This window comes from Pongo pygmaeus, chromosome 6 (genome assembly GCF_028885625.2).
Source record: "Pongo pygmaeus isolate AG05252 chromosome 6, NHGRI_mPonPyg2-v2.0_pri, whole genome shotgun sequence".
In the NCBI taxonomy this organism is placed as follows: domain Eukaryota; kingdom Metazoa; phylum Chordata; class Mammalia; order Primates; family Hominidae; genus Pongo; species Pongo pygmaeus.
In genome coordinates this window covers 38,145,631-38,167,413 of record NC_072379.2, presented here as the reverse complement: position 1 = coordinate 38,167,413, position 21,783 = coordinate 38,145,631, and the positions used below count along the sequence as shown (strand labels likewise).

Sequence of the window (21,783 nt, the reverse complement as noted above, 5' to 3'; positions counted from 1 at the left end):
CAATAATATGTAAGAAAAAAGGTTTTACCTGAAAAAGTTCCATAGTCAAATAAGTTTTGCAAATGCTGGATAAAGCAGTATTAAGCAGGTATCTTTGCCACAGCTCTTCTAAGAAGCTATTTGGTGATAATGAAATTGTCATTGAATTGACAGTGGAGTAGATGCAGCATTTTCTGCAAATTTGACTGAAGAGTCCTTCCCTTTTGTGGCACCAGTGTTTTTCGGGATGCACTTTGAGAAATGCTGGACCACACATTAGAAATCAGAGAACCTCAGGAGAGAGAGAGTTGAGGTGGAATTAATGAAAGTCCTAAGCAATGGGTGTGGCTACTCTTCGGGGTTGTCTCAAAGGAGATGTACACAAAGCTGTGTGGAAGGAAGGCCTATATACCCAAGGCCAGTTCTCTGGTCTTTAGTGTTCATGTTGAGCCAAGTTGACTGTGTTTTGTCAGAAGGAAAAATATTTCTCTCCCCTTAAATACATGTGTGCTATCCAGAAGCCCTGGGTCTGCAAGGGCATGTCAATTTCCTCATTTTTTTTTTTTTTTTTGAGACAGAGTCACGCTCTGTCACCCAGGCTAGAGGGCAGTGGCGTGATCTCGACTCACTGCCACCTCCGCCTCCTGGGTTCAAGCGATTCTTCTGCCTCAGCCTTCTGAGTAGCTGGGATTACAGGCATGCGCTACTGTGCCTGGCTAATTTTCGTATTTTTATTAGAGATGGGGTTTCACCATCTTGGCCAGGCTGGTCTCGAACTCCTGACCTCGTGATCCACCTGCCTTGGCCTCCTAAAGTGCTGGGATTGTAGGTGTGAGACACCATGCCCAACCGATTTCCTCATGTTTTATCAAATACACTGTGGCTCTCTCCAAACCTACAAAAAAGTTCCATGGTTAGTTCTTCTGAGGATGAAAACATGATTTGGAAGAGACACCATTAGAAAAGGCTCAAAGGGGAGCATGAATTGAGCTAACTCTAAAGAACAAACAGGGATTTTTAAGGCCTGAGCTCCAGTGGATAACAACACTATGACCCAAAACATGTCATCGGGAGTGAGTGTGGCTTTATACAGAAGTCAGTGTCACTGGAGTGAAATTAAGGTGTCTGAAGACTCTTGAGGACAATCTGTCCTTTTCCTCCTCCAGCTTCTCTTGTTTCTGGCCTTCCTTGGCCTCTGGTGAGATTACACACATCTCTAGCTCCATTGTCACAGTGCCTCCTCCCCTTCTTTCTGTGTCTAGTCCTCCTCTGCCTCCCTCTCACAGTGGCACAGGTTGTAACCAGCAAAAGGGCCTGGCTGCTCGCTGCTTGTGGAAAGAGGCCAAAATAATAATGTGCTGATTAAAAGTGAGCAAGACTTTATTATCTGTGCCAGCAAGGGGAAGAGCAGAAAGCAATTCCACTGTAATTTGTGGAGGGAACACGGGTTTTTTAAAGAAAGGGTTTGGAATGCAGAAGAGGCAGGGGTGGTAGGTTGGGGGTTGGGGAGAGGGGGAGCTAGGAGGTCCCAGGAGGGGTTACTTACTCCAATGGCTCATCTTGAATTATTGTTTCATTTGGTGAAGAGGCTGACCCCATCGTGGATCCTGCCAGGTTATAAACTAATCACAGTCAATCTTGTAGTCAGTCTTCAGCCGGGAATGGGTTCCGGCCTTGAAGTAATCTTTTGCTGGGGACAGATTTTCAGAGGTGTCTAGCCCCTGAAGCTTCTAAGGAAATACGTGACCAGATAAGTGAGCTTGGCGTGTGCTTAACAAGCATGTAGGTAAATAAATGTGCATAAGGCATGGGGGCATGAAGTGGGAAAGGAAAGAGAAAGAAAACATTTCGAGGCTGTAAAGTTTATCTCAGAGCTACATCTTGAAACTGGGGAGAGGAAAGAGGAAAAGGGAAAGGATAAAACATTTTAAAATGTTGTTTGAGGCTAAACTGCTAAGCAGCTCAGTTACAAGGTGACTGCATGATGGTGCACTGTCACAATCCAGGATAATCTTCTGGACTCAAGATCTGTAACTTAATAACATCATCAAGATACAAAGTTACATTTAAAGAGTCCAGAGATGGGGGCCTGATATTTCAGTAGTGGGGGCCGTCAATATTCAGTTTAATACAGAGGGTGTATTTGGGGACACCTACACGGATAATGGTTAGAATGAGACCAAGGACATTTTCTAGTAGACCTGAATTCTTGATAAGAATTGGAATTTTTTTTTAGCAAGAAAATCATCTAACTAAAAACACCATTTTAGAAGGATGTATCTTGATAGGTATGGGGGGTGGTAAAGTGAGTTGGAGAGAGGAAAGCTGGAGGTAGGGAAACTTTAAAGGTTGTTATGTTCATCAAGGTTGGCTGATTTATTTATTTATTTTAATTGAGAAGCAGAAGTTATATATATTTGTGGTTATAGCATATCATATATCATATTATATATATAATATATAAAATGATATGACATTATATATATACATATATCATGATATTTTATATATATATATAAATATATATATATAAAATCACACACACCCATTATGGAATGGCTAAATCCAGCTTTTTATTATATGCATTACCTCATGTACTTATTGTAGGGGCACAGGAAAACTTGCCCTTCATCCTCTGTAGGTTTGCTAAAAAATCAACTCATAAAAGCAGATTAATTGGAGAAAAGGCAGATGAATTCTTTTAACATGTACAGGGAGAGAATTACAGAGTGATTATCTATCCCCCAATGAAGTTCAGAAGTTTATATATCATCTCAAGTTTACAGAGAGAATAGGGCCTTGGATCCTGGCAAATCAGGTTATGGAGGGAGAAGACGAATTCTGTACTGGGACAATAAAAGATTACAATAGGGAATAAATGGATCTTGCAACAGACACCGTCTGTTTAGGTGTGGTTACATTCTTGGTCTTACGGGGAGGAGAAGAAATAAAACATTCTCCTTAGTGAGTCTAGATCTTAGGTAGGTAAAGAATTTCAACTTCATCCTGTGCTTTGGGAGAGATGGTGGGTAGGAGGGAGGTCAGAGAGACCTTGAAGCTTCTTCAGCTCAGCATGTGAAAGCACCATATTTTGGGGTATTGTTTCCTGAGCCCCAACATTACTATTTGTGTGCATGTGTTTGTGTGTGTTGAGGATACTTAAAATCTACTCTTTTTTTTGAGATGGAATCTCGCTGTCGCCCAGGCTGGAGTGCAGTGGCACGATCTTGGCTCACTGCAAGCTCCGCCTCCTGGGTTCACGCCATTCTCCTGCCTCAGTCTCCCAAGTAGCTGGGACTACAGGTGCCCACCACCATACCCGGCTAATTTTTTTGTATTTTTAGTAGTGACGGGGTTTCACCATGTTAGCCAGGATGGTCTCGATCTCCTGACCTCGTGATCCACCCATCTCAGCCTCCCAAAGTTAAAATCTATTCTTTTAGCAATTTTCTTTTTCCCTTTTTTTGAGACAGAGCCTCGCTCTGTGGCCCAGGCTGGAGTGCGGTGGTGCCATCTTGGCTTACTGCAACCTCCGCCTCCCAGGTTCAAGCAATTCTCCTGCCTCAGCCTCCTGAGTAGCTGGGACCACAGGATCGTGCTACCATGCCCTGCTAATTTTTGTATTTTTATTAGAGCTGGGGTTTCATTATGTTGCCTAGGCTGGTCTCAAACTCCTGACGTCAAGCGATCCACCCACCTCTGCCTCCCAATGTGCTGAGATTACAGGTGTGAGCCACTCGACTGGCTCACAATTTTCAAGGTACAATACATTGTTACTGATTGTAGTCATTATGTTGTACAATAGATCTCTTGTACTTTTGCCTGCTGTTTAGCAGAAATTTTGTATCCATTGACCAACATCCTCTCTGCCAATCACCATTTTACTCTCTGTTCCTATGAGTTTGACTTTTTTAGATTCCACAAATAAGTGAGAGTCTTGCTGAATTATTATGTACTACAATTATTATTCTTTTTAGTATCTTTCCTCAAGCCTTTCTTTCAAGACCCTGAAAGTAGTATCTTAAATGTATATCGCCCTTCTTACTTTGCTGTAGTTCTTTCATGTGTATCTGAACCTAACAGTAAATCCATGCATTTAGGTAAGCCTGTTTTCATTTGCATTTTGCAAATAAGCAGACAAGCTTCCAAAGCTGTAATGAATGTGAAACTGGCCCAAATGTCTCTTAGAAGTAATATTTATGGATTTTCGAATAAACATAGAAATGGACCCTCCCTGGTCTTAAAACTTGAAACTTAAGTTTGTCTCATCTGAGTTTCTTCCTCAAGAAACTGATCCTCAGGCAAGGGACTGAAATACATTAGATCTCTGAGTTCAGAAAATGAGACTCCAGACGCCTCATCCATCATGATTGCTTCCTTACCCCTCCTTCATTCCTGTTTTCCCGTTTTCCCCTCCATATAACTCCCACCAGTTTTAGATGGTTGAGGAGATGGAGTCGAGACTTTCTCTTTCATTCTCCTCAGCTGCAGAACTCAGCTAAAATCTTCCTCCCTGGCAATACTCATTGTCTCAGTGATTGGCTTTCTGTGCAGCAAGACCAAACCCATGGCATTTTGATAACAAAAGACTCAGAGTCATTTCCTATTTTAATATATCATCTTTTCTGAAAGTGTTTGAGAAATGGAAACAAAGCACATTAACTCTAAAGCCGGTCTGTGGCAGGGCAGAGCACATCATTGTGCAGCCTCCAGTGGCCTGGGTTTTGTGTTGTGTTGATCACCACCTCCTACCTTGTTAGGTGATTATTCCATGATGCAGAGCTGGTGTTGGCATGCTGGTGAGTCGCTGGAGAAAAGCTGTTTGATTTCTACTTTAGACCCTTATGAAAGAGACACACGCCTTTGAATTATCCTGCTTATCTTCCTCCCACTAGTTGTCTCTGACTCTCTTTCGGGTTTGTCAAATGCAAGATCACCCCAGTGAAAACATTTTTTTTTCTTTTTAGCTTTTATAAATCTGCCCAAAGTTACATACAGAAAAGGATCTGAAGTTCTCAGATATAATTGACTGCAAAAGTCACAGTGGTATTCTGGCATAATTCTCAAATATAAGTGACTGAAAGAGATTTTAGAAATTAGAACATATAAAGGGCTGCGGATAATTTATTAAAAATGGAAAGCTAGAGAAAAATCACATGTAGTTTCAAGTAATGTCAGTGAACCAGTTTGTGAATTATAAAAAAGTTTTTGTTTTTATCTTTTTGAAAACAATTTCAGAAGTGTCCAAATAGAAGTGCTAGTGCTCCCTACCTGACCAACCACCTGGGCCACACACTGTTGAATCTCTCAGGCTTCAATATGGAGGAGTACTTGCTGGCACCATCTGAAAAACCAAGGTGTGTTTAATACTCTTGCTGGGTCTTTTCTTGTTTGGATTACTATGGAAAACTTATTGTTTTAAATGCTAATGTTCTTAAAAACTCAAAAATCTAAGACTGACCTTGGTGCTCATAAAAATTCCACAGTGTGTGATGTTCCCCTTCCTGTGTCCATGTTTTTACATTAAAAGTAGACAGTTTTGTCATCTGTTTCTCATCCATTTCTAATATTTAAATATAATAAAGTCTAATTGAAAACAAAAACAAACACAAAAAATTCCACATAGATGCCATGGACCTTAATAAGATTCCTTACTGCTGACTTTCACTGTTTTAAGTGCTGGGGGAAATCCTATCAATTGAGATTTGTCAGTGGCAGAAGCACGAGAGCCAGAAGCTGTTTTACTGCTTTAGGAAATAAGAGCAGATAAGTTTACAGCATAATGAAAGAAAGGCCTTATTTTAGAGTAAGTTTACAGCATAATGAAAGAAAGGCCTTATTTTAGAGTCCTCTCTATTATGCAGCATTCAATATGGGAACCTGGGTACAACTAGCATCTTGAAATTCCTCTTGGACAATTTTTGGGAAACCTTTTGTGTTGTGTTGAATTTCCTTGAGACTAAGGGGGTGAATCCAGATGAGGAAGATCAGTAGTGAGTGTTTCTCATTGCTTTGAATCTTAATAACATCTGCCCACTGTAATTTTCCCATATCCCCCAAATGTATTATATTGCTTCATGTATGAAGGCATCCATAGGCTGTCTTGCCTGGGACTCCCTACTGCCCTCTACCTGCCCCACTGGGGTTTGCCTGCCTCTCTTCTGCTGCCCCATCTCTTAATGTTTTTCAACATATACTAGAATCTCTGGTTTTCTGTTCTAACTCTGATGGTTAGCTTTTTTTTTTTTTTAATGGAGTCTCGCTCTGTCACCCAGGCTGGAGTGCAGTGGCACGATCTCAGCTCACTGCAAGCTCCACCTCCCAGGTTCAAGAGATTCTCGTGCCTCAGCCTCCCGAGTAGCTGGGTCTACAGGCACTTGCCACCACACCCGGCTAATTTTTTTGTATTTTTAGTAGAGATGGGGTTTCACCATATTGGCCAGGCTGGTCTTGAACTCCTGACCTCAGGTGATCCTCCCGCCTCAGGCTCCCAAAGTGCTGGGATTACAGGTGTGAGCCGATAGCTTTTTGAAGGTGGGAACTTGTGTGCCCAGAACTTAGAATATTATCTGGCACATCAAAGATGTTCAACCATTATCTATTGAATGAATGAGTGTATTCAATTGAGCCAGTTAGGAATGTGTACTTATTCCTTTGCCTGAATTTTTGCTGAGAGTAGAACACTGTGATAGAAGAGAAGACTATTCTTCAGTCTCCTTTTATCTAGTGAGTGGAAGACAAAATTTATTTAGATAATAGTTAACATATTTTTTTAAATGTTAACCCTTTTTTTGAAGTTTAATAGATACAAGATACTGTGCAACTCATGGAGATATTAAAAAAAGATATAATTCCCACCCAGGAAAAATTCACAGAGCTGCATAAAGATAAACCAGCAAATAGACAATAAAACCCAGTGTGGTAATTGATAACAATGGATGGAAATACAGGATATTGTGGGAACTCAAAAGACAAGGAACATCTAACCCACCTGAAATTGTCTGGAATGCTTTCCTAAACCCGGCAAGATTTGAGTGAAAGATTAAAGAAATAGAGTAGGGAAGACAAACCAGAGTGGCTCAAAAGATTATGACCACTATTAAGAAATTCTTTTTTTTTTTTTTGAAATGGAGTCTTGCTCTGTCGCCTAGGCTGGAGTGCAGTGGCACGATGTCCACTGTAACCTCCGCCTCCCGGGTTCAAGCGATTCTCTTGCCTTAGCCTCCTGAGTAGCTGGGATTACAGGTGCCTGCCACCATGCCCAGCTAATTTTTTTTTGTATTTTTACAAAATACAGAAAAAGACAGGGTTTCACCATGTTGGCCAGGCTGGTCTCAAACGCCTGACCTCAGGTGGTCCACCTGCCTCGGCCTCCCAACGTGCTGGGATTACAGGTGTGAGCCACCACACCTAGCCCAGGAAATTCTGAATAATGGATTTGTAGAGGGAATGACCATTAATTAAAATAATAACAGTGCTGATGATCAAGCCCTACCTGTTACATGGCATGTATTTCCTAACAAGACAGTAAGGCGTGACAAGTACACTTTCTAATGTGGCCAGCCTTATCCAGACCTTCTCAATTATCAGTGCCTTCCATTTTGCCTGGCTTGGGAGCCAGGCAACTTCCATCAGCACAGCATCTCTGCCTGTGTGTTCATGTCACAGACCACAGATGCTCAGTTGGCTACTGTCCTAAGACTGCTGTACCTGGTGGGGTTAGTAATGAATACCCTCTGATTAGAAGTCCTGGTGCTCTGTGGTTGAAGCACTAACACAATGTTCATTGTTAACAGGCTTGGAGGTTGGTCTTTTGGAGTAAAAATCCCCCGTGAAGCTGGAGGTGCAAATGCAAACATATCAAAACCCCCAACTCTGGCAAAGGTAATCATATTCTTTTTATTTTTTTCCTTTTTTAGAAAGTATTTAGGAAAACTCAACATTCAAATATAATTTTGAGCACAGGGTTGGGAAGGACCAGATTAAATCCAAGCATTTGTTACTAAGCATCAAGGACAATTATATGTAAACATTGTCTTAAAAAAAATGGCTTGTTTTTCTTTAGAAATAGAGGAAATAGGTTTTTGCTTTTTGTTAAGACAGGACTTCACCTAGTAAATATAAAGTGGAGGAAAAATCTATTTTTAAAGATATCCATAGTTGTGATAATTGGAAATATCACTAGTTTCTTTGCTGGCCAAGAAGTACTTCCATTCATGAATGTAAATGCCTCATCTTTCAGAAGGCTGGATAGGTAGGCCTGGAGATGACACAAAGAAAGCAGCAGTTACACAGAGCTACTCTTAGGAGTCCTGGATTTTCAAGCCCTGCCAGGACTATACCTGTGAATTAGGAATGGTCCCCTTAGAATTAAAGAGACTAGGTAGGGGATTCTTCAGATTTGAGAGAATGAGGACTGGGATAGAGGAAAGATGCCTTGATCCATCAGTAGGAATAGAGAAGTGGTGAACCCAACAATGAGTTGTTGTTATTTAAGGAAAAATGTCAACACTACCTTAAAATGGGGAAAGCAGAAAGATTCAAAGCATTCAGTCTCCATGACTGGAGAAATAGTATTGTGTTTGATTGAGAGAGAAATCAGAAAAGGGTAGATTGTGGGAGGAAGTTAAGTCCACTGCGGGTGAGTGAGTGTGAGTTCTTATTAGGATATCAGTATAGACATTTCATTCTGTAGTGTGTGGATGTTGTGTCTACTCATGAGCCAATTGTGGAACTATGAGAACAAGAACAATCTCCATGAGCCCAGGAAGGCACTCTCTCTCTTCTGTAGTGGGGACTTGCATGGTTCATGTGAACCTGAAGGAGCTTATTGGGATAAAGACATGCACATGTTGGAGGTTTATTCAGTGAAATAAAAGTTCTTACAGGTGCTTCACAATGTCATCCCTGACGAGACAGTCATACTTCAGAATGTAATCCCTAAACAAAATTTTAACAGTCGTGTATTATGATGTAATCTGGGAAAAATTTCCAGTCATAGTGTGGACGATTCAGGAATCTCTCCAACAGCTGAGGTTTGTTCAAATCTCTTTTCCTTCTAAAGGCAACACATATGCATGAAGATTTAAAGCTTGATATGAAAATATCATTATTAATAACTTGATAGAAAAATAAAACGTATTTGCTGACATATATTGGAACACATTATGTGGCCAGCATGAAAATATACCTAATTAGTAGAAGGAATCTGTTCATTTCCTCTACAAATATTCCGACTTTTTAGTCTATCCCAATCTAAACCCTTCTTACGTATTCATAGGAGATGGTTGTATCTTTGCTTTGAAGTGTCTGAGGCACGGACCTCTTGTTCAGTGATGAGTGGCTGGGGATTTGTGTGTTCTCACATCTCTAACTGTTTGTCTTTGTTTAGATGAGTCTTCTGTACTGACATGTTTGAGTGGTGATTGCTGAAGTTTTTAATGTTGTTTACGTGTCCTTCGACAGGCACAAGCATGCAGGTGAATTATACTTGACCCTTTGGGGACTGAGCTCCTCTCCAGCAAGCCAAGGAACTCAACATTGTTGTGGGGTGTAAAGGGCAATCTATTATTTGAAATACTCACCAGAACTGCTGGCAGCTGATACTGCTTCAAATGATTGCATTTATCTTTCTGTAATGACCAGCTTTTTCTTTCAGCCTTTAGGCTACATTTGTCGACATAGATGATATGATTTTCATAGTCCTTCTGAAGGAAAACATGAAAAATTTGCATATGAATAGGGTTAATGTATGGTTCATTATCTTGTAGAATGTCTCTTGTGTGACCTTTATGAGTTCTATCATTCACATCTTGAGTGTTTAGCTTGTTTAATCAAAACACTCTTTAGAACTTACACACTTCAGTTAAAGAAGCCAAACACATTTTCCCTTTTGTTTTTTTGCATAATTCTGTTCTCCCACGGAATTTTATATATTTGAAGGGCTGTTATTCCTGAGATGAAAGGTCTGTTTTGAGGTGTCACAGTATGTTCCTAAAAGAAGATTAATTTCCTATTTCATTTATTGGGCTTTATCACTTCGTGACTTACGGACGGTAGGGAAGGAAATCCCACAGCTTATTTCCAGAACACAGCCTAGTTTTAGAAAACCATTCTTGGGAGAAAAAGAAAAAGAAAAAGAAAGAAATAAAAGCTTTTTCTTTGAACTCTGTTAAGTCCTGAATGCTAACTTTAAGATCGTCACAAAGTATGCATTTATTACTTAAAGAATTTATAAAACCTTTCTCAAGTAAAGGCCAGTTTATAAAGGAACCAATCAGGAGTTCCAGAACATTTTAAAATCTGTTCCTTGGAACTCTGCAAATCAATCATTTATTGCCAAAATGATGCTATATAGCAAACAACTGCAAACCGTTAGTAGCATCAAGAGTAAACATGCATTTCGCTCATGAGTCTGTGGGATTGTGCTGCTGTGGGCTGTGCATAACAGAGGGTGCCAGGCCCCACTATCTGTGGGGAATTTGGGATGCTCCTTAGCCAGGCCCTGGTTCTGCATCCTGGGAATGTTCCCCAACTCATCATCTGCAATGACCCTTAACTCTACTCTGCCAGGTGCTTCCCCTTCTGTTGCCCTCCATAGCTATGTGTGAAGATAGTTTAAAATATGCCTTTTGAGTAGCTCTCAGCCTGCTCCCTGCCTATGGACAGCTGGGTTCTTAGAGCTATTTACATTTTACATGTATTCCAGCCTGGGGTACCTTCTTGATATAGCTTCCTGTAAAGCACTCTAGGCTTTCTAGTTTTCTAACTGAGATCCACAAGCTACTCTCACGATCTTGTTGAGATATGCTTCTCTCTCTAAAATTAATTAGTGGCATTTGGGGAATGCCAGAATACTAGAGGACAACACCCTTTAGGTTCCTAAAAGCCCTGTGTTCCCCTGAGAGATTCTCTTAGCAGCATCATTCTTTGAAGATCTCAACAAAGTTCTTACAGCTGCACCCTTGACTTGATCTTTCTTCTGAGGCCATGTCTTTCAACATTCTCTCTAGAGAGCTCCATACCCAGGTCAGGATGTTTATTGGGCACCATTTCCATCTTTGAAGTTAATACAGGTGACATTAACCAATGTTTTCACACTGTAATATGCGTCACCCTTTTTTCAATTATTTATAGCAGTTTGTTTTTTATTATTTTTCCCCAGTATTCCTAAATATTTTATCATATATTTCCAGGCTTCTCTAATTGTCTGTTTGTCCCCCAACTTGCTGGTCTCAAAAGCAACGCCAACTATTTTCAGTTTTTGGTACAGTAACACCCCATTCCAGTGTAAATCACTATATTGGGATTCTATTGCCACAATAATGCTCTATAACAACAATTTCAAAGCTCAGTGGCCTCCACAATGTATGTTCATTTAGCTCACGGGTCTGTGAGGTTTTGCTAATACAGACTGGGCTGGGCTGATCTTGGCCAGGAATGAACATGTGTGTGGTATTGGCTCCAGCTGGGATGACAGTGGAGGTCTCAGCTCCACTGTTGCACCTGACGATAGCAGAGGCATAAGGGAGACTTCAGGAACATACATGTGCCTCTCAATTGTGCCACATTCTATTGGCCATAGCAAGTCACATGGCTAAGCACAGCATCAGAATGGGAGGGCATGAAAGTCATATAGCAAAGCATGTGGATACAGGGATGGTGAAGAACTAGGGCCCTTAATACAATCACGAACAGAAGTTTCGGCCCGGTGCAGCGGCTCATGCCTGTAATCCCAGCACTTTGGGAGTCCAGGGTGGGCAGATCACCTGAGGTCAGGAGTTCGAGACCAGCCTGACAAACATGGAGAAACCCCGTCTCTACTAAAAATACAAGATTAGCTGGGCGTGGTGGCATATGCCTGTAATGCCAGCTACTCAGGAGGCTAAGGCAAGAGAATTGCTTGAACTCAGGAGGCAGAGGTTGCGGTGAGCTGAGATCATGCCATTGCACTCCAGCCTGGGCAACAAGAGCAAAACTCTGTCTCAAAAAAACAAAACAAAACAAAAAAAAAACACAAATAGAAGTCTCAGAATCTACAAAGGGTGAAACTAGGGAGGCTGAGCAGGCAGCCTCTTGTCTTTCCAGCTCCATTCTGCCAAAGAAGCTCTGTTTTTGTTTCTGTACTGTAGTGTGGTGTCATTTTTAAGTTTTTTTTTTAAATCTCTCTACTTTTAAAACAAAAATTAAAATAATAAAACAAATCAAAACAAAATTTAAAAAACCTTAATTCAGGGCAGGGACTATCATTGTGTCTTCTATTTTTTCCCTTCATTTGAACAGTTAAGGGAATCAAGACTTGGGGGAGAAGGAGGTCACAGACCAGGCTAGTGGGAGGTTCTACTTTCCACAGGCAGTGGGCTTTTCTACCAGATTAGCCTGTCCCTTAACTTCAACAGAATCCTGAGTTTCTATCATTTCCAGAAATCTGGCTAGTGCCTGTGTAGGTGTGTGTGTGTGAGGGGGCAGGGTGGCATGGGGGAGACCCCAGAGGGTGACAGTACAGAGTTGTGTGGGTGGATGACATGGACACACCTCTGATATATGACATAAACTCCTTCAGTTCACTTTTGACTTTTCCATCAAAGGAACTTGGAATTTACCCTACTTTGGAGAATTGTGTCTACGTCGCTTTAGATTTTTTTTTTCTTTTTCTTTTGGTCACAAAATCCCACTCTGTTTAGGCATAACCTTGAACACTCACAGTTCTGTAGTTAGTGGGTCTCAAGCTGCACTTCTTCCCCTTGGGTTTTAAAAAAATGATTGGCAAGGATTTCTCTGTGAACTTTAGAAAATATTTAAAAACGAGTGATGTGAAAGATGAGGTCTGCTTTCTGAATTGCCTGAAGAGGTAGGCTATTTGAGAAAGAATTGGGGAACATTGTCTTGTGTAGTAGGGTTTTGTTTTTGTTTTTTCTGTTTTTGGTTTTTTAACTATATGATAAATATTTTATTACTTAGCTGTTTCCACGAACACAATAGCTGCCACACAAGACTCTGGTTAAAAAATAATAGGTTATAGCATGAAGGGGTGGAAAGAAAATAGACTGGAAGCTGTCAAGTTGGAAGGGATTTGAGATCTGGTCCAAAGTTTGCATATACTACGAGAACTTGAATAGGTTCCTCCAAGTCTTAACTTGCTGTGAGGCAGCTCTAATTCTACCAAGTGGATTATCTGTCACAAAAGGCAGCCTCTTCTAGAGAAATGAGCTGTTCAGTCAATTGAATTAAGACCAAAATGCATCAGTTGGAGTCATCATACTTCTTGAAGACACTCACTTGCTTTTCAAATTAATAATATATTTTCATTTTTATTAAAATATTGATACTTTGAAATATAGATACTGATGGTTTGATTAGTGTTTTTTTATGATGCTTCTTATTCCAGCTTTAATAACATTGTCTTTCTCTTATTTTCACCTTTCTCTTGACAGGCATGCTACTTTATTCTCCAGGCTCAGCAAATGTTCAGTTCAGTTTATTTTGAGAAATAATGTTCCATGTTCAGTTATTAATTTGAAAGTAATCTTTTTTTTTCTGATCATCTTCCACACTTTTAATTTACAGGTCAAATTTCATTAGCTTACTGAGAAAGAAAAAAAATGATAGGCTTTGGTTCCTTTATTCTTGTAAGAAAAGAATTATAGAGCAACATTCACATTTGTTCTGGGGGAAATTAATCTATTTTTAGCTGTAAATTATATGCTGGAGATAAATATAAAATTAGCAGACTGGAATTGACTGCTCACTGTCAGCCATGCAGGAACATTACTTTGAATCCTGCACTCAGGTGCCTTGGAAGTTAATTGACACATACGTTCCTTATATCCCAGAATAGTTGACAAACAGACTTAAGAACTAATTTCGTGAGAGCCATTAAATTATCTTTCTTTTTTTAGGTGTGGTATAATCAGAAGGGTTTTCATTCCCTACCTTCCTACTTAAATCATCTAAACAACCTTATTTTGTGGCAGCACCTATCCCCTACTGTGGACTGGAGACAATACGGTAATGTTATTTTTCATGCATTATAATTCACTACTTTCAAAAGACAATGTTTTTAAAAGTGAAAGAAACAGAAAAGTTTCTGAATAGAAATGTGAAGGGCAATGAGAAGGTTTCTACTTGGCAAACAATCCATGTCTAAACACAATACAAAGTTGTAGGCTCTCTTTCCCTTTGTGTGTCATTAAATGTCTTTACTTTCTTGAACCTGTAACCTCATCTGTAGGATGAGGGGAATAAAATGTGACTGGAGAGTTCTCTCCTAAAATTATTTTATTCTGTGAGTTAATATCTTACAGAAGCAAGAAAAATTTTACCTTTTAAAGACAATATTATATGGAATACTGTGATAGAGAATACAGACTGTCCCTCCTCCTTATCACTGGGAAGATGAACATCACATTTTGATTTACGCTGAGCCCTCAATTCATCAATTATTTATGTTGATCATTGATTCATTATCTATGCTTTCTTATTTTGGTAAATGGCACAGGTCCATTTCTGGTATCCAGAGTTAACTTATTGGTTTAAGTGAATATTTATTTATTTCACTTGGGTGGGATAAATTATAATTTGTTAATTTAATTTAGTTTCTTTTTTAAAGAAAAGAAAGAAACAAGAAGTATAAGCAACAGGCCATGTCCACCACAATTTATTCACAAAATGTATTTGTTGAAACATTAATTCACATAGACATCAACACTAAACAATTTTTCTAATATGCTCTCACTTTATTTCAATCATACTTTATTTTTCCATATTTATTTTTCCTTCTACACCAGTTTTTTAACAAAGTAAATTTAATTATTTTGTGGCATTGTAATTATTTTGGAATGATAATAGGTAATGTAAAAGTTAAAAATGTACATGACTAAGAGAAGTACAAAAATAGTACAATAGTCATACAGAGTAGGGACAGCAGAATAACATTTCTAAAATATTTGAAATGCATCAAGAACTTCATTAGATATTTAACATCCATGGTCTTATCTAATTTTTATGTCAATTTTGTAAGATAGACAATATTTGCCTACTTTACTGATTAGAAAACTGATTTTCAGAAAACATCACCTGTCAGCTGTGGCTCTGAGCAAGGTAATAATGGGGCCATGATTGGATTCTAGGTCTAGCTGATAACAAACTCTTGCTTTTCTACTACATCAAACTGAGATGTCATTCTGGTGGGCATGAATACTGCATGGTTCACAGAGGGGGAAGTCCTTAACACTGGATATTGAACAATGAGCAGAAGTTTGACTGAGGTCAGAAAGCCATTCTAGGTCTTAGCAATGCAATAACAATTATAGTGTATGTTCAGCTTATATGGAAGAGTCCAGTTTCACCTCATCATAAAGCTGAATGTAGAGGGATAATTGTTGATCTCTTTGGAAAGATTGTTTAAGATCAAATGCTGCTTGGCTTTGACTGACATGATGAAGAGTATGGACTTTAGTAAGCAATAGTCAGGCTTTAACAATATGTGAGAATAAGAATGACATAATCTATGTAATATGTTAGGAAGAATGATCTGGAAGCCACTGATTAAAGGAAGAAGACTGGTTGTAATTTAATGACCTATTGGAAGGATACTGCTCACAATTTTGAGGTTAAGGCCAGGATGAATCCAGAGGAAAAAAATGATAAATTTCAGACAGATGAGAGAAAAGATTGAGGCACTAGGGATGGGAATAAAAAAGATTTTAAGAAACTAAAATATAAACCTGAGCATTTTAGAGTTCAGTACTGATGACGTTATAAGAAATGTCAGGGAGAAGAGATGTTTTCAGGGAAGGGGCAAGGTGATTTGTGCAGGATCAGAGATGCTAGTGTGGTTCACATACATAGACGAAAATGTGCAGTAGGATTCAGAAAACTGGAGAGAAAAGTTCAGTAGAGCAGTCATAGGTAACCTAAGCTCTAACATTAATAACAAATGATAGATAAAGTTGTTGGTAAAGTGAGATCCTGCATGGGTCAGACACAGGCTCAGAACAGAAGAGGGCTATGGGTAGAACAGAGGCAAGAGGACAAAGATCCTGTAGCCCTTGAGGTAAGAAGATCTTGGCACGGAGGCCACTGGAGGGCAGAATTTCACACAGATGGGCAGGAAAAATGAAATATTTCAGAGTCATCCAGAAGAAGGAGAATGCAGATGTTTTGCTGGTGACTTCCAGAGGGCTAGTTCAATGGTGTTTCAGAAATGGAAAATTAAAGTAGAAGGAATTAAGCAGAGAGAGGTTGTTTTAAAAACTTGAGACTAAACAGATAAATTCTAATTTGACTTGTTGATGCATCATCATGGGAAAGGAAGGTTTGTGCAATAAATTGGGAATATACAATACATAGCACCACAGGAAGGTGTGTTGGCAGTTATTATCAAAATATTGATAAAGAACTCCCACGAGCAGGGTTCTGATGAAAATATTTTATCACATCCCTTGATGCTTGCTTGTTCCTATGGGAAATGGACAGAGCTAGAACTATTAGCTTAATGCTTATAGTGAAACAAACCTTACCCTAATGTGGAACTTCAATAAATCCCATGAAAGCAGAAGCTGTGTCTTGCTCCCTGTTCATCTCAGCAGTCCCACAGCACCAGGCTCAGGGGACATTCAGGCTATAACAAGTGAATGAACGGATCATTATACTACACGAACAATATATCACACTTCTCATCACAATGGTTTTTGATAAGGTTTCAGCAGATGTACACATTCTAATATTAAAGATTTCTGAACCCTGATGCAGGCCACTTGATAAGAAGCTATTTTCTTAGAACCCAGGCTGGCCCTTTCTTTCTGTTGAGTAAATTTGCAGCTTTTCAGAACCCCTAATTTTGAACCTAAAACTCATTGTAAATCTGAATATTATAACCATTCAGCTGGAGTCAGTTTTTAAAGTATCGGAAGGCTGGTACTGGCCTAGACCAAATAGATGTGGTTTGAGAAGTGACTCTCCAAGGTAAATCATTTCCTCCTGCATGAGTATGACTACAGTTGGGGTGTTCTCTACTTAGTGAGTGCAAAAGATCTCATCCTTGTGTGATGAGAGGGAGAGTTTTGCAAGTACAGCCTAGAGCCTGGGGGAAAGGCATGGACTTGGGAGTACATGTAAGGGATGAAAAAAACATGGAATATATTTTCATATCAGAGACTTTTTCCCCTCTTTATGCTCACATCAGTAACTTAGTCACATGTCATATAATATTTTTCAGAATCTCAAGGAAATTTAAAGTCAGGGCCAGGCGTGGTGGCTCACGCCTGTAATTCCAGCACTTTGGGAGGCTGAGGCAGGCGGATCACGAGGTCAGGAGATTGAGACCATCCTGGCTAACACGATGAAACCCTGTCTCTACTAAAAATACAAAAAATTAGCCGGGCATGGTGGTGGGTGCCTATAGTCCCAGCTACTCGGGAGGCTGAGGCAGGAGAATGGCGTGAACCTGGGAGGTGGAGCTTGTGGTGAACAGAGATCCCACCACTGCACTCCAGTCTGAGCGACAGAGCGAGACTTCGTCTCAAAAAAAAAAAAAAAAAAAAAAAAGAAATTTAAAGTCAGTTGAGGCCAAAATCCTAATATTGATCGCGTTTTGTCTTGCATATTCTATGGTAAATCAGCAAATCTTATCTCTTCTGCCCTTGAAATTCTGAATGTGCATATTTTCAGTATGTTACTACTGCTCATCTGGCCCATGGTACCACCCACTCCTACCTGGACGCTTGCACCAGCTTATTTTGTGGCTCCCTGGGGCCGCCTTTGCTCCCTACCCCAAAAGTCTCATCTCTGTGTAAGTGCCCACCATCACCCATGGAATGTGTCTGTCAGAAATTCAGCATCCCCTTTGGCTTCCTATATCTCTTAAAAGAAAGAAACAATTCCTACCTATGACCTACAGGTCCTCCTTGGTCTGGGCCCTGCAGCCTCTCCTGCTTCATCTCAAACCACTTAATCACAACCTTGCTGAAATTTCAACTCCAGCCACACCTGACCACTCCTTGCTTTCTCCTAAGTATGCCACCTGTTCTCCCATTTCAAATCACAGTTCCCTTTTCTGGAATTTTCTCTCCCTCATATTTACATGACTTGCTCACTCACTTTCTTTTAAGTTTTCCCAGCAGTGTCCAACTGGGATGAAATACTAAAAATACAAAAACAAAACACAAATCCAATTCTGTGTACCCATCTCAGATGACCTTGTGTAACTTTTGGATGATAGTCTATATCTGAGCATCTTCCTCTTCTGGTTGCAGTCTTCTGAAAGCATTTTTGTCAAGATTCCACTTATATTGATTCAGCAATAAAGGCACAATCAAGATGTTGACATTTCTCTGGGGAAAGTATTTCTAAAATTGTTAACATTGTCCTTCTTGCCCAATATTTAAGACTTTTAATGCCTCACATATGTGTTCATGATAAAGATCACACTTCTAAATTGGCATGTGCTAGCTGCTCCTGACCTATCATCTCAGCCTCATCTCTTTCTTATGGCCCCTCACTTTCCCCTCTGTGTGGCTGGCCTTTGCATCACTGCCCTGCCATCCCTGTGAGCCTGGTAGCTGCATTGCCTCTGCTGAAACTGCCTGTCTTCTCCTGCATCACCTTAAGCATTTCTGCTCAACTTTCTAGGTCCATCTCAGACATCACCTCTGTTGGAATACTTACCACACTTGCAGGATGAGTTAGTGGCTTCTCTTTCTTCTCCCACAGTTATTTGCTTATGAAATTCATCCATATTTTTATTTTTAGCAAGAATTCATATGATGACAGATATTTCCCAGACACTGTGTTAGGTCATTGCTGTATTTTAAATGTGTCTCCCAAAAGTCTGTGTGTTGGAAACTTGGTCCCCAGTGTAACAGTGTTGGGAGGAGGGGCCTTTGGGAGGTGCTTGGGTCATGAGGGCTCCACTGCTGTGAATGAATTAATGTCGGTGTCTAAGAGTGTGCTACTTATTGCTGTTGCCATGCCCTTGGACTTCCCAGACTCCAGACACTGTGAGAAATAACTTTTTTCCTTTATAAATTACCCAGTCTCATAGCCGGGCATGGTGGCTCATTCCTGTAACTCCAGAACTTTGGGAGGCTGAGGTGGGTGTATCACCTGAAGTCAGGAGTTCAAGACCAGCTTGGCCAACATGGTGAAACCCTGTCTCTACTAAAAATAAAAAAAATTAGCTGGGCGTGATGGTGGGCATCTGTAATCCCAGCTACTTGGGAGGCTGAGGCAGGAGAATTGCTTGAACCCAGGAGGCAGAGGTTGCAGTGAGCTAATATCACTGCACTCCAGCCTGAGTGACAGTCTCAATAAATAAATAAATAAATAAATAAATAAATAAATAAATAAATAAATAACCCAGTTTCAGGTATTCTATTATAGCAACAGAAAACAGACTAAGACAGTCATTAGAGCAGTTGATGCTTCACATTATCATTATTTGTTTACATTCCTTTGTTAATAAAAGTGTAAACACTTCATGGAAGGTGTTTATACTACTGATGTTTGTGTTTTCTAAAGTCTTTATTCATAGGTATTCAATAAATATGTCATTTAAGTGAATTTGCTTTTGCACTATATTTTAGGGTTACTGTAGTACATTCCATTGTGATAATTACATTCTAAAATAAAGATAAATATGCAGCAAAATACATACTTGCTTCTTGCATTATACCTTTTAAGTTGGCATAATTTTATTAAATTAAAATATTAAATAAAGATATAAAATAATGAACCTAGGAGGAAATTTCTTTTAATAAGATTAACAGAATAAGTGAAAACAGAAGATTAAATAGATAGTGCTTAAGTAGATAAGAAGTTATCTTCCTCTGATAGAATAAAATTGAAAGGGGATAAAATATTATTTTATTTTGTGTTACTGGGGGTGGTTGTGGGTGGTGATGATAGCAGTTGTAAAGGTTAAACTTCTTCAACTACTTATTGAAATTTCATCCAAACCTTGGCATGCCAGTAATGAAATGCCACCACGTGAGAGGGATTAACCTCAGCAATGTCATGAACAAGCCAGATCCATGGTCGTTAAACTGTCTGCACATTGGAATCACTTAAGCATTTAAAAAATATTAATTTATGTTGCCTATCCAAAAAGATTCTGATTTGGTTGATTTGGAGTAAGTCTTTAACAGCAGGCATTTTAATGTTTTTGGGTGATTCTAATGGTAACCAAGTTTGAGAACCACTGGGTTAAACTGATAAACTTCCCAGCTGATTCATATCTTGACCACTGAAGCAGGAAAACAGACAGAAGTGTAAGTTAGGAGTCAGTTTAGAGATATCCACACTCACCTTCTCACTGCTAGGAAGGAACCTGATGGATACCTGGCTACTGGGTGTCAGGGGAGGACTGTTCTCTATTAGAACAAGAAAGAGCTCTTGTCTTTCTTTTCTCCCCATTTGTATATCTCTTTTGGAATCCCCTGGAGGGCCACAACTCATTAGTATGCTACAAACCCCAGGGAGGAAGGAGAAGGGTGGTGCATGTTGCATGCTAGGATGATGGGACAGAGACGAAATGAACCTGGGAGCAGTGGATGACATGCATGGTGTAGATTTTCCTGCTTTGCTTTTGATGAAATGAGAAACCTGCTAAAATCTCCAAATCACAACGAGAGAGTATGAGCATGAGAACAGGGGAAAATCTCTGATCTGTAATAGAGCTACTGAATGAACAGCATTGGCTGTTGGAATTCGGCTGGCATCCATAACCTTCAGTATGCCCTTGAGAGCTTTGGAGATATTTGAGAGAGAAGATCTGGTGGTACCCAAGTGAAGGTAAAGGGGCACCCTGGTGAGGGAGGATTCTGAGCAATGCAAAGCATCAGTACTAGTTTGCCCTTGCTGGAATCAAGGAGTAAGAAACAAAAGGACAGCAAAGCCAGTTATCAAACCTAGTATGGAAAAAGGACTGATCCCCAACCACAGAGAGGAGGTCATTGCATACCTTGAGAGGGTGTTTTCATGGGGAGCATCTCATGATGTGTTTATATCTGCATAAATAGAGGAAAATGTGTGAACTCTATGAAAGACAGGATAAAAGATAAGAAGAAAATGCCAGGCTGAGCTGCAGTGTGTTAGAAAAAAGGAGCTAGCTAAGATGAAGATAGAAATACGAATTTTCATTGGATGCAGTGAATAACATTATTGATTGATTACAAACCTCCCTCCTTCACTTAGAATTATTAACTTAAGGAACAAACATACAAACATGCAGTATTCTCAAAGAACACACAGGGAAGAGGTGACACAGTAAAACTGATCAGAGGGGAAAAGCTAGAGGAATCGAGTACAGAAAAAAAACAGATGAATAACAAAGTAAGGAGGAATGATGTAAGAAGAAAATGAATCAAGCACAAAACAAAACAACAAAATAATTCTGTACCAATGGATTGGAAGAGTTTGTCATGATTCTATCAAAATTTATGAATTAGGTATTATGGCAGTAGCAATGATTGATGCACAAATTTGGTGAATTTTCTAAAGTTCAAGGATAAAGAAAAAAGTTTTTACAAAGCTATGAGTCAAAGCACATTAGTTTCAAAGGAATAAAAATAAGACTGGCCTCTGACATTTTTTATAATTTCTCTTGAGACTTCATCTTTGACCCAGGGATTATTTTGAAACATGTTGTTTAAATTCTAAGTTTTTGAGATTTTCCTGTGGTCTTTCTGTTACTGATTTCTGGTTTGATTCATCATGGTCAGTGACCATACTCTGCATTATTTCAGTTATTTTAAATTGGTTGAAGTTCATTTTATGGTCAGGATATTGTTTATCTTGAAGCTTCCA

The 21,783-nt window shown here is 39.5% G+C and overlaps 1 protein-coding gene across 1 annotated transcript in view; it reads left to right on the top strand.

Annotated features, from left to right (window-relative positions):
• ABCA13 (ATP binding cassette subfamily A member 13) overlaps positions 1 to 21,783 on the top strand; it is a 492,269-nt gene that overhangs the window by 308,120 nt on the left and 162,366 nt on the right. The window contains exons 46-48 of the mRNA XM_054496702.2: positions 5,218 to 5,336; positions 7,776 to 7,863; positions 13,878 to 13,986. Of these exons, the coding sequence (XP_054352677.1) occupies positions 5,218 to 5,336; positions 7,776 to 7,863; positions 13,878 to 13,986 (316 nt within the window). The remainder of the gene's footprint in view (positions 1 to 5,217; positions 5,337 to 7,775; positions 7,864 to 13,877; positions 13,987 to 21,783) is intronic.